The sequence below is a fragment of the Ranitomeya imitator genome, chromosome 9 (assembly GCF_032444005.1).
Source record: "Ranitomeya imitator isolate aRanImi1 chromosome 9, aRanImi1.pri, whole genome shotgun sequence".
NCBI classification, from domain to species: Eukaryota; Metazoa; Chordata; class Amphibia; order Anura; family Dendrobatidae; genus Ranitomeya; species Ranitomeya imitator.
In genome coordinates, this window is record NC_091290.1 from 54163851 (window position 1) to 54177285 (window position 13435).

General features: G+C 41.4%; 1 protein-coding gene across 1 annotated transcript in view; it reads right to left on the reverse strand.

Moving 5' to 3' along the window:
- Nucleotides 1-3497: 3497 nt before the first annotated feature.
- LOC138649014 (uncharacterized) overlaps nucleotides 3498-13435 on the reverse strand; it is a 51072-nt gene continuing 41134 nt past the window's right edge. Inside the window, exon 2 of the mRNA XM_069739092.1 lies at nucleotides 3498-4947. Within this exon, the coding sequence (XP_069595193.1) occupies nucleotides 3755-4947 (1193 nt within the window). The 3' untranslated portion in view covers nucleotides 3498-3754. The remainder of the gene's footprint in view (nucleotides 4948-13435) is intronic.

The following is a 13435-nucleotide window of genomic DNA, read 5'->3' on the forward strand; positions in this document are numbered from 1 at the left end:
TTTTGACTGTGCGGCAGTCATATAGTGGACTACATATTGGACTGTTGATTATAAGAACGGGTTGAGGAAAGAACCCAGGTGAATATCCGGACTGCATTGCACATGCGATTTTACTTTGTGTATTCAGGCAATTGGAATGTCATTCAATATTTAGGGTATACCAGCGCGAATATATATATTTTTTATAACTTTGTATTTTTTACAATCTGGTGGTGATTGTTTTATTCGCTGCAGGTATCTATATACCCTATATCACCAGCGCCGCTTTCACCCTTGTTTATATCTGATATTACAATTACACTGTATGGCCACAGTATGGTGGCAATTTCAGTCCTAGTACAATGGTGATGATTAATCATCACTATAATGGCAATATAATGGTATTATCACTACTGTACAAGCAGCGTCAGATTGGAGCACCTTGGGCCCACCAGAGAAAATCATTCATGGGGCCCAATATGAAGCTACATAGAAATAAATACAAGGTCACCAATTGTGCGGTAAAATACGCTAATATCAGGGTATAATATAAGGTAGTACATGTCTTAATTATGCAGCAGTGGTTGGGGTAGCCCCCTCATAGACTATAAAGTAGCCCCCTCATAGAATATAATGCAGCCCTCATATGGTATAATTCAGCCCCCTCATAGGGTATAATGCAGCCCCACTCATAGAATATAATGCAGCCCCCCATGGAATATAATGTATCCCCATCATAGGGTATAATGCAGCCCCCCTCCATAGAATATAATGTAGCCCCCTCATAGGGTATAATGCAGCCCCATCATAGAATGTAATGCAGCCCCCTCATAGGGTATAATGCAGCCCCCCACAGAATATAATGCTGCCCCCTCATGGGTGTAATGCAGCCCCCCACAGAATATAATGTAGCCCCCTCAGAGTATAATGCAGCCTCCCACAGAATATAATGTATCCCCCTCAGAGTATTATGCAGCCCCCTCATAGGGTATAATGCAGCCCCCCCCAAATAGTGTAATGCAGCCCACTCATAGGGTATAATGCAGCCCCCTTCATGGGGTATAATGCAGCCCCCTCATAGAGTATAATGTTGCCCCCTCAGAGGGTATAATGCAGCCCCCTTATAGGGTATAATGCAGCCCCCTCATAGAGTATAATGTTGCCCCCTCATAGGGTATAATGCAGCCCCCTTATAGGGTATAATGCAGCACCGCTCATATGGTATAATGCAGCTCCCCATAGGGTGTAATGCAGCCCCCCTCACAGGGTATAATGCAGCCCCCTCATAGGGTATAATGCAGTCCCCCTCATATACTATGATGTAGCCCCCTCATAGGGTATAATGCAGTCCCCCTCCTAGGGTATAATGCAGCTCCCCCTAACAGGGTATAATACAGCCCCCTCATAGAATATAATGCAGCCCCCTCATAGGTGTAATACAGCCCCCCTCATAGGGTGTAATGCAGCCCCCCAAAATAAAATATAATGCAGCACCCCTCATAGAGTATAATGTAGCCCCTACATAAGGTATAATGGAGCCCCCTCATATAGTATAATGCAGCCCCCTCATAGGGCATAATGCAGCCCCTCACAGGGTATAATGCAGCCCCCTCATAGGGTATAACGCAGCCAACCCAGAATATAATGCAGCCCCACTCTTAGGGTATAATGCAGCCCCCCCACAGAATATAATGCAGCCCCCACAGAATATAATGCAGCCCCTTCATAGGGTATAATGAAGCCCCCATGATAGAGTATAATGTAGCCCCTCTTAGGGTATAATGCAGCCCCCCTCATAGGGTATAATGCAGCCCCCTCTTAGGGTGTAATGCAGCCCCCTCATAGGGTGTAATGCAGCTCCCCTCATATGGTGTAATGCAGCCCCCTTCAAAGGGTATAATGCAGCCCCATTCAAAGGGTATAATGAAGCCCCCTTCATGTATGTGATGAAGTGATGTCATCATGCACCTGCAGTGTCATTGGCAGAGGGGAATGATGGGAGAGGGACAGTCATCTGACGCTCTCTCCCCCATTATTGCTTTGAATTGTATCGGTATCTATAATGCCATTACAGTTGAATGCGGGTTGCACTGGGGGATGGCGCTGGCATCGGGCCCCCCTGACTAATGGGACCCATAACAGTCGCATGGGCTGGGGGCCCCTGGGGGGAGCCGGGGCCCTGGTCTGCTGACCCTGATAGTGGGCAGTGTTAGCCGCAGCCTGCAGCTAACACTGCCCGCTATGAAAGTGAAATGAATATTCACTCCTCTCAAAGTCCATGGGGGCGTGGGGAAGAGCGAATATTCATTTCTCTTTAGCAGCGTGCATAGGTTTTAACCGCAGCAGCCGGCTTCTGCCTCCTGTCACCCGTTGCTGCTCTGATTGCACCGGGCGGGCCCCCCTGACTCATGGGCCCATAGCATTTGCGTGGTGTGCCACTATTAGCGACACGCCACTGGCTGGGGGCCGCTGAAGCAGCGGGTGCCCTAGGCAGCTGTCGGTCCTGTATGCCTGCAGCTGTCAGTGCCTAGGCCCATTAGAGAATCCTCCGCTCCGACCCTGTGTACAAGTTGGCAGTATTTTATAGTCTGGTCATATTTTTCTGTTATATTGCAATATTATGGTGGTATTATTAAATCTTATATATCGGTATTATTGACAATTTAGGTCTTGTAGTAAATGTTGATTTCCTCCAGGCAGGGTAATAAAAGTAATTAAAGTAATAAAGACCCCAATCTAAGGAAAGAGGGAGGACAGAATTGGTCTGTGTGCTTTGAAATGCCTGTGCTGAATTTTAGTCCCAGTCAGTCCCTGATTGTGCTCAACCACATTATGCACTAGGGGGCGATTCAAACTTTCTTGTCAGAAGACTGGGATAGAAAAGTCACAAATGTTTCCACAATTGTTAGTTGAGCAAAAATGTTTCTGGTGTTTTGCTGTCAGCTTTGCAGATTCCTTTTAAAAATAGGTAGAGCTTGATGGAATGGTTGTGGCCTTAGGCTTATCAATAGATTGACTATAATCTGAGGATGCAAATTAATAGTAAAGCATGCATTTCTTAACAAATATGGTGCATCTTAGGCTGCCGTCACACGATCAGTATTTGGTCAGGATTTTACATCAGTATTTGTAAGCCAAAACCAGGAGTGGAACAATTAGAGGAAAAGTATAATAGAAACATATGCACCACTTCTGTATTTATCACCCACTCCTGGTTTTGGCTTACAAATACTGATGTAAAATACTGACCAAATACTGCTAGTGTGACGGCAGCCTTACTCCACCGAGCCGAGGTTCACAACTGGCTTATAAAACTCCAGCCTGTATTACTCCATTAGTGCAATATTTTTATTGTGATGTTAGTGTGTATATCACTAACATACAGTACATGTGTGTGTGATACTGTGATATTGGGTGTATGGCTCCACTCATGTGGCAGAATCTCCATTAAGTTATTTTAATTCATTTTCTCATTGTAATATTTATAAAATGCATTTAAAATAAAGTGCAGAATGTTGCAAAGGTTATTTTTTTTATTAAATATACAAAATACCGTCATCCAACTGCAGAATGAATAAAAGGAACAAGATAAATGCATGAATACAGTGCAGATAGGATTACTTTGCCTTATTTCAGCTTTGTGGAATTATGAACATAAAATAAACACATAAAAGAAAAAAATCACACTAACAAAACGTAATGGGGAATTCCTTGAAAAAGTCCAAAAATGACCTGGTCCCTCAATCATTTCAGTATATTTTAAACCATTTTATTTTTAAGAACTAATGCCTGATCCTTCTTCTGGTGAGATTACAATGCCAGATCCTTCATCTTGACCAATTACAGCACCAGATCCTTCTTCTGGAATGATTACAATGCCAGATCCTTCATCTTGACCGATTATTGCGCCAGATCCTTCTTCTGGAGTGATGACAATACCAGATCCTTCATCTTGACCAATTATAGCGCCAGATCCTTCTTCTGGAGTGATGACAATACCAGAACCTTCATCTTGGCCGATAATAGCTCCAGATCCTTCTTCTGGAGTGATGACAATGCCAGATCCTTCATCTTGACCGATTATTGCACCAGATCCTTCTTCTGGAGTGATGACAATGCCAGATCCTTCATCTTGACCGATTATTGCACCAGATCCTTCTTCAGGTGTGATGACAATGCCAGATCCTTCATCTTGACCGATTATAGCGCCAGATCCTTCTTCTGGAGTGATGACAATGCCAGATCCTTCATCTTGACCGATTATAGCGCCAGATCCTTCTTCTGGAGTGATGACAATGCCAGATCCTTCATCTTGACCGATTATTGCACCAGATCCTTCTTCTGGAGTGATGACAATACCAGACCCTTCATCTTGGCCGATAATAGCGCCAGATCCTTCTTCTGGAGTAATTACAACACCAGATCCTTCATCTTGACCAATTATTGCACCAGATCCTTCTTCTGGAGTGATTACAGCACCAGATCCTTCATCTTGAGCAATTATTGTACCAGATCCTTCTTCTGGAGTGATGACAATGCCAGATCCTTCATCTTGACCGATTATTGCACCAGATCCTTCTTCTGGAATGATGACAATGCCAGATCCTTCATCTTGACTGATTATTGCACCAGATCCTTCTTCTGGAGTGATGACAATGCCAGATCCTTCATCTTGACCGATTATAGCGCCAGATCCTTCTTCTGGAGTGATGACAATACCAGATCCTTCGTCTTGGCCGATTATAGCGCCAGATCCTTCTTCTGGAGTGACGACAATGCCAGATCCTTCATCTTGACCGATTATTGCACCAGATCCTTCTTCTGGAGTGACGACAATACCAGATCCTTCATCTTGACCGATTATTGCACCAGATCCTTCTTCTGGAATGATGACAATGCCAGATCCTTCATCTTGACCGATTATTGTACCAAATTCCTGGCCAGATCCTAATCCAGATCCTTCAAAAACTAAAAAAAGAGAATAGTTAGCAGCCATCGATTTAATAATTAGTTACTAAACAGCAAAAATTTTAAAAAAATAAGAATTAAAAGCTATAAAAAGAACAGGCAGATTAGTAGCTAAGTGCAACTTTGTGTGTTAAAGTGAACCTGTCAGCAGGATTGTGCGCAGTAACCTACAGGCAGTGTCAGGTTGGTGCCTTTATACTGATTAAAATGAACCTGGTGATGAAATCTGTCTTGTGGTTGTTGTGTAATCTTTATTTTCAGTTTTGAGTTAATGATATGCCCATGCTCCGGAGCGGCCTGTGGGGGGGTCTTTATATGGGGCTCTGGTTAGGTATTCATACTGATGGCTTATGATAGGTCAGTGAGGGATCACTGACCTGCCCCCTAGTTTACATAACAAATATATGTACAAACTAAAAAAAAAACCTTCTGCAGGCAAGTACCATCTGTGGCTCCTGAGCTGCAGCATAATCGCACTTTTAATGTGCAGTTAATAGAGGTGCTTGATGTTTTCCTGAGGAGCATTAAAAGATCCATTTTAAAATGGCGCCGCCTGTGCAGTATCCACTATTGATGTTTATAGAGGTGGTCCAATAGCTGGTACTGTGCAGGCGGCGCCATTTTGAAATGAATTTTTTTATGCCATGCATACAGGACAGGGATGAGAAGCCCTGCATACAATGCATACCCGGCTTATACTCGAGTCAATAAGTTTTCCCAGTTTTTCGTGGCCAAATTAGGTTTCTTGACTTATACTCGGGATGACTTATACATGAGTATATACGGTAAATAAAAAATAATCTAGACATGTTTGATGTCTATAAACTCTTAATTACCTGAAGAATCATAATGGCAGGTCAGTTTTAGCATTTAGTGAACATGGTTAAAAAACCAAAAAACGACAACTATGGGATTGCAATTTTTTTGGCAATTTCACCACACTTGGAGTTTTTTCTCCATTTTCAAGTACACGATATGTTAAAACTGATGCTGTCATTCAAAAGTACAGTTCATCCCACAAAAAAATAAGCCCTCACATGGCCATTGTGAACAAAAACTAAAAAAGTTATAGCTCTGGGAAGAAGTGGAGCAAAAAATGAAAATGCAAATCCATAAATAAGGGGTTAAGGAATACAATTGGCTGGGGCTTCTCAATGTGGGAAAAGGGAGATTATAAAAGAGAACAATTGGGGATATTTATTAAAATTATTGGAGAAAGTTAATGGATTTACTAGTCAATGAAAATGTCACTAATTGCGACAAATTTATCACATTAGTGTTTTTGCTACCATGGAACGCATGCAAGAAGCCAGCTATACTGTTCCTTAAGCCATCTCATGTATTAAGGATGTATTAAAAGAAGCATAGAGTATAGATCAGGTGAAGTAATTATCCCCCTCTACTGCTCCTTGGTCAGACTTCATCTCGAATGTTGTGTCCAGTTCTGGGCACTAGTGATTATTATTATTATTATTATTTATATAGTGATGAGCGACTATACTCGTTGCTCGGTTTTCTCGAGCATGCTCGGGTGGTCTCCAGAGTATTTGTGAGTGCTCAGAGATTTAGTTTTTGTTGACACACAGCTGCATGATTTACGGCTGCTAGCCAGCCTGAATACATGTGGGGATTCCCTAGCAACCAGGCAACCCCCACATGTACTCAGGCTGGCTAGCAGCTCTAAATCATGCAGCTGGTCGACAAAAACTAAATCTCCGAGCAGTTACAAATACTCGGAGACCACTCAAGCGTGCTCGGGAAAACAAAGCAAACGAGTATACTCATTTTAAAAATGACATTGAAAAACTGGAGCAAGTTGAGAAAAGATCTACCAGGATGGTAAGCGGACTGCAAGGAACGGTTAAAGGAGCTGGGAATGTTTAGCTTGCAAAAAAGAAGGCTAAGAGGCCACTTAATTGCTGTGTACAAATATCTCAAGGTCTGTCACATTGTAGAGGAATCATCATTATTCTCATTTGCACATGGAAACACGAGAAGCAATGAAATAAAACTGAAATGTAGAAGATACAGATTAGATATCAGAAAAATCTTTTTGACAGTGAGGGTGATCAATGAGTGGAACAGGCGGCCACAAGAGGTGGTGAGTTCTCCTTCAATGGAAGACTTCTAACAGAGGCTAGACAGACATCTGTCTGAGATGGTTTAGTGAATCCTGGATTGAGAAGGGGGTTGGACAAGATAACCCTGGAGGTCCCCTCCACCTCTAACATTGTATGATTCTCATAGCTAGTGTGCACAGGAACATTAAGTTAATATCTATATCATATATTTGTTAAATTATTATATTTGTTCTTAGTAATGTTAAATATCTACATTATGGGGAGAAAGACAATCGCAGACGCTATTCTTATATCAAATTCATCAACAGTTAGAAATATGTCACTTCTTAGTGTGTCCTAGAATGCAGCCGAAGCTGTGCCCAAAGCAATGTCTACTCCTGGTGTTTGTATCACAGGTATTCCCCATAAAAGACGGGGTAATTAATAGTGGAATTAATTGAAGACATTGATGCTGGATTTCTATTCTTACAGGATTACACCACTAGAGCATATAATACTATGATATAAACATTACATCTACTAAGAAGCTGTAAGACAAGAGGATAGATACACATAATGGAGCTGGACTTACCAGGAGCGGACAATATGCGGGTCACGCAGCAGAGGAGGAGAAGGTAAGTGGCCTGCATTGTGGTCCTGCTGCTGTATGACTACAGGTAAGAAGTGAGGAGCAGATGGAAGAGGCCTCTTTATATAGGACGGTGACACTACATTTGGGGGAGGGGTCAGTGATTGGTAATAGCTCCGCCCTCCTGTACAAACACAATGTTATCACATTCTAATGCAAATGACGCTAATGGTTACATAGTAACATCGGATCTGGGATTTACTCTTCATATTACACATCGTCATAGATTATTTATGTACCTCTCTTTCTTCATGTGTTCAATACTTTCTACCTGGTGTCATTTCTCATTATTACACATAACTTAATTTATGGACATCTATGGAGATCTCTTTGCCTGTCTGGATTGGATGGGTTGTGACCGACATCTGTTGAGAATTTCATGTCTATTGCACCTTTCGAAATATATTTACTTAGGAGATTGGTGACATGTTCAATACTTATTTCATCCGCTGTATATAGCTGCCAAGTATTATGTGTAGTATAACTAGAGACGTCATAATACAGAATACAGACACTTAACCCAGCAGGAAGTACGTCAGCATCTAAAAATCACTAAAATTGGGATACAGCTCTGAGTACTGCAGGAATTAAGTACAGTCATTGATAGACCATTATTTTTAATCTTTAAAGACTCCATAATAACAGGGTCTGTACCATAGGACTGGCGTATAGCAAATGTGGTGCCAATATTCAAAAAGGGAACAAAAACTGAACTCAGTAATTATAGGCCAGTAAGCTTAACCTCTACTGTGGGTAAAATCCTGGAGGGCATTCTAAGGGATGCTATACTGGAGTATCTGAAGAGGAATAACCTCATGACCCAGTATCAGCACGGGTTTACTAGGGATCGTTCATGTCAGACTAATTTGATCAGCTTCTATGAAGAGGTAAGTTCTGGACTGGACCAAGGGAATCCAGTGGACGTAGTGTATATGGACTTTTCAAAAGCTTTTGATACGGTGCCACACAAAAGGTTGATACATAAAATGAGAATGATGGGGATAGGGGAAAATATGTGTAAGTGGGTTAAGAGCTGGCTCAGGGATAGGAAACAAAGGGTGGTTATTAATGGAGCACACTCAGACTGGGTAGCGGTTAGCAGTGGGGTACCACAGGGGTCAGTATTGGGCCCTCTTCTTTTTAACATATTTATTAATGACCTTGTAGGGGGCATACAGAGTGGAATTTCAATATTTGCAGATGATACTAAACTCTGCAGGGTAATCAATACAGAGGAGGACAATTTTATATTACAGGAGAATTTATGTAAACTAGAAGCTTGGGCTGATAAATGGCAAATGAGCTTTAATGGGGATAAATGTAAGGTCATGCACTTGGGTAGAAGTAATAAGATGTATAACTATGTGCTTAATTCTAAAACTCTGGGCAAAACCGTCAATGAAAAAGACCTGGGAGTATGGGTGGATGACAAACTTAAATTCAGTGGCCAGTGTCAGGCAGCTGCTACAAAGGCAAATAAAGTAATGGGATGCATTAAAAGAGGCATAGATGCTCATGAGGAGAACATAATTTTACCTCTATACAAGTCACTAGTTCGACCACACTTAGAATACTGTGCACAGTTCTGGTCTCCGGTGTATAAGAAAGACATAGCTGAACTGGAGCGGGTGCAGAGAAGAGCGACCAAGGTTATTAGAGGACTGGGGGGGTCTGCAATACCAAGATAGGTTATTACACTTGGGGCTATTTAGTTTGGAAAAACGAAGGCTAAGTGGTGATCTTATTTTAATGTATAAATATATGAGGGGACAGTACAAAGACCTTTCTGATGATCTTTTTAATCATAGACCTGAGACAGGGACAAGGGGGCATCCTCTACGTCTGGACGAAAGAAGGTTTAAGCATAATAACAGACGTGGATTCTTTACTGTAAGAGCAGTGAGACTATGGAACTCTCTGCCATATGATGTTGTAATGAGTGATTCATTACTTAAATTTAAGAGGGGACTGGATGCCTTTCTTGAAAAGTATAATGTTACAGGGTATATATACTAGATTCCTTGATGGGGCGTTGATCCAGGGAACTAGTCTGATTGCCGTATGTGGAGTCGGGATGGAATTTTTTCCCCCAATTGTGGAGCTTACTCTTTGCCACATGGGTTTTTTTTGCCTTCCTCTGGATCAACATGTTAGGGCATGTTAGGTTAGGCTGTGGGTTGAACTAGATGGACTTATAGTCTTCCTTCAACCTTAATAACTATGTTACTATTTTACTATATATATTAGCCAAAATGCATGACATATGTATATATTATCTAACCAGTTTCTGACTCATGCGGTCAATGTTGGGTCAGCATGAATCTAATCACAGGTTCCCTTTAAAAATAGCCGGAATAAAGTGCATTTTACAAATGCAACAAAATAAAAGCACTATCAGGAAACTTTAAAAATATTCTTGAAAAACATGAAATAAAGCATAAAATCTATGACGCTATTTAACAAGAGATAAGAGATGCTCAGTGCGTAGTGAAGGATCCTTTAAGCTTCTTTGAAGACGTCAGCACAGAATTAGGACAACAAATGTGGCTCCAGTATATTGTGTCTTCATCATAATGTAAATTTACCATTGATTAGTAGGAGACTCTGCGATAGATAACATTTGGACAACAATAGATTATCACTTCACCCAATCTGAGTCTATTGAGCCTTGGATTTGGATATGTGAGTTTTTATGTAAAATAAATATGTGATGTATAACTTTTCTTCTGTACATATCAGTGACGTTAGAAGTAACACCCTGCAAAAATTTAGACTAGATACAATAGTTAAGGTACCGTCACACATAACGATATCGTTAACGATATTGTTGCTTTTTGTGACGTAGCAACGATATCGTTAACAAAAGCGTTATGTGTGACAGCGACCAACGATCAGGCCCCTGCTCGGAGATCGTTGGTCGCTGGGGAAAGTCCAGGACTTTATTTCGTCGCTGGATCTCCCGCTGACATCGCTGAATCGACGTGTGTGACGCCGATTCAGCGATGTTTTCACTGGTAACCAGGGTAAACATCGGGTTACTAAGCGCAGGGCTGCGCTTAGTAACCCGATGTTTACCCTGGTTACCATTGTAAAAGTAAAAAAAAAAACACTACATACTTACATTCCTGTCACGTTCATCAGCGTCAGCTTCCCTGCGTCCCCCAGTGTCAGCGCCGGCCGGCCGTAAAGCACAGTGGTGATGTCACCGCTCTGCTTTCCGGCCAGCGCTTACACAGTGCAGGGAAGCTGAGGCCGGGGGACGCGACAGGAATGTAAGTATGTAGTGTTTTTTTTTTTACTTTTACAATGGTAACCAGGGTAAACATCGGGTTACTAAGCGTGACCCTGCGCTTAGTAACCCGATGTTTACCCTGGTTACCCGGGGACCTCGGCATCGTTGGTCGCTGGAGAGCGGTCTGTGTGACAGTTCTCCAGCGACCACTCAGCGACGCTGCAGCGATCGGCATCGTTGTCTAGATCCCTGCAGCGTCGCTTAAAGGGAACCTGTCACCTGAATTTGGCGGGACCAGTTTTGGGTCATATGGGCGGAGTTTTCGGGTGTTTGATTCACCCTTTCGTTACCTGCTGGCTGCATGCTGGCCGAAATATTGGATTGAAGTTCATTCTCTGTCCTCCATAGTACACGCCTGCGCAAGCCAAGATTGCTTTGCGCAGGCGTGTACTTTGGAGGACAGAGAATGAACTTCAATCCAATATTGCGGCAGCATGCAGCCAGCGGGTAAGGAAAGGGTGAATCAAACACCCGAAAACTCCGCCCATATGACCCAAAACCGGTCCCGCCAAATTCAGGTGACAGGTTCCCTTTAATGTGACGGTACCTTAAGTCACATTGTAGAACTAAGAAAAGAAGGTTCACACTTTTGTCTACAGTAAAATATCATTTTTATGTAGAAATTATTTCATGTGGAGTTTTTTTTTCAATGCTGCAAATTTTGCTTAAGCTTTTTGGTCCAAAGCCAGAAGTGGAATTAAAATATTAAGATAAACTATGTAGGTACTTCTCCTTTCTTCTAGATTAAAAGTACATGTAGGTTCCTAACATAAGTTTTTGTTAAGTTTTTTTTACCTTACTGTGAATGTTTGAAATCTGCAACATGTCAGCTTCTTTTGCAGGTACGCAGGTCTTAGGTGCCGATTTTACCCACAGAATTGCACTAGATGAGGAAAATCCATAGGTATCGGTACCACAGGTCCTGTTACTCAGCACAGCAGCTCCCTGGTATGTACCCTCATTCATAGATGTGCCTCTCTATACACCATTGATTATACCCCTGGCCCCCACTACAGGCTCCTCACTGCCAAGATGTGGCTTCCCTCTTAAGGATTTATACTGACCTGAGCCTGCCACTGTGAACGATCTCTTCCCTACTTTTACGCTTTTCTATTTATTTTTACCTTGACCTGTGTATGGCTCCATATAACGTTGCTGTATGCATGGTACTATTTGCAGATTTTCAGCTACATATGTGAATGTAGAATCTGCCTTTTACACATTGATGCTCACATATGTTCTTTCTGCCACTAGCACATTGCACTTTATTGATCATTTTTTTGGATACTATTTATTTTTATATTCCATCTGCTGCTGTGTTTCTATCAAATCGGATTATTTTCGTTTAATACCTTTAACTTATGTATGTTATTTTCGTGAGCGCCTTCAGTGCCATCATTTACCGTACTGGTTAATAAAGGTGATTTTATTTTTATAACATCTTCCGTGTCCTGATACTTTCACATTTGAACTATGTAACCTACGCCTCAGTTCTATTTTCTTTTTTGTTTTTTTCTCCTCCTCCGAGTGGCTGTTCCATTCATTGGTCTACAACCAAAGGTTCCCAAACTTTTTTTTCTCGTAGACCACTTTTAAAATTGTACGGGTTTCGGTGGACCCCCTGCTGCTACATTTCTTCCATATTCCCAAAACTCGTCAAAAAATGTGAAGATTAGATCTAGCAGTGGGAATTTGAATCGCGGCTGAGTTCCAATCCTAAATTCGGAGTGGTCAAAATCAAAATAAAAATAGTATATTTTCTCGTGTTCTATTTATTAAAATAATATGATTACAGACTTAATAGAATTAAAATTAAACATTAATCACATAATGTAACTTCAACAATGCAAATCAACAATTAAAACAAAATAGTCGTCATTTTAATGGGAGGGATGTACTTGATGGATTGACAGCAAATTATCAATATTTGTCTTCAGTTTTGTAAGGAATAACCGCAAATCTCCCCGTTCTGTGATGTTCAATCTGCTCCTTTTTTTTGTTAATAGGTTTGTAACGACACTAAAACTTTTTTCAACAAGGTATGACAAGGGAAACGCTATAAAAAGTTTTCTCGCAATTTCCCACAGCCCAGGATATTATTTGGGTATTTCTGCATGCAGCCAAAATGTAGCCATTTTTAAATTTCACCTTCAGCTCCTCATTGGTGCCAAGCTTGAGTAGCTCCTCTTGTAATACCACAATCGCCACTTCCATTTCATCAAATGGATTTATGATCCATGATGGTATTTCCATCGTCAGAATATCTTCAGATTTGTTTTTGAAGTCATCATGCAGGGCATTTAAATGTTGAACGTATGTCTGACTATCCTCATCAAGACATTCTGCCTGTGACAAGTTTGGAAACTGGGAGAATTTGCGCCGACTAATATTTTGCTTCATAAATTTCAATTTTCCAATAAAAGCCGAAATTAAACCCTTTGTTTTTATTAAATTTAGGCTGTCCCCTTGTAACAGCAAGTTAATGTC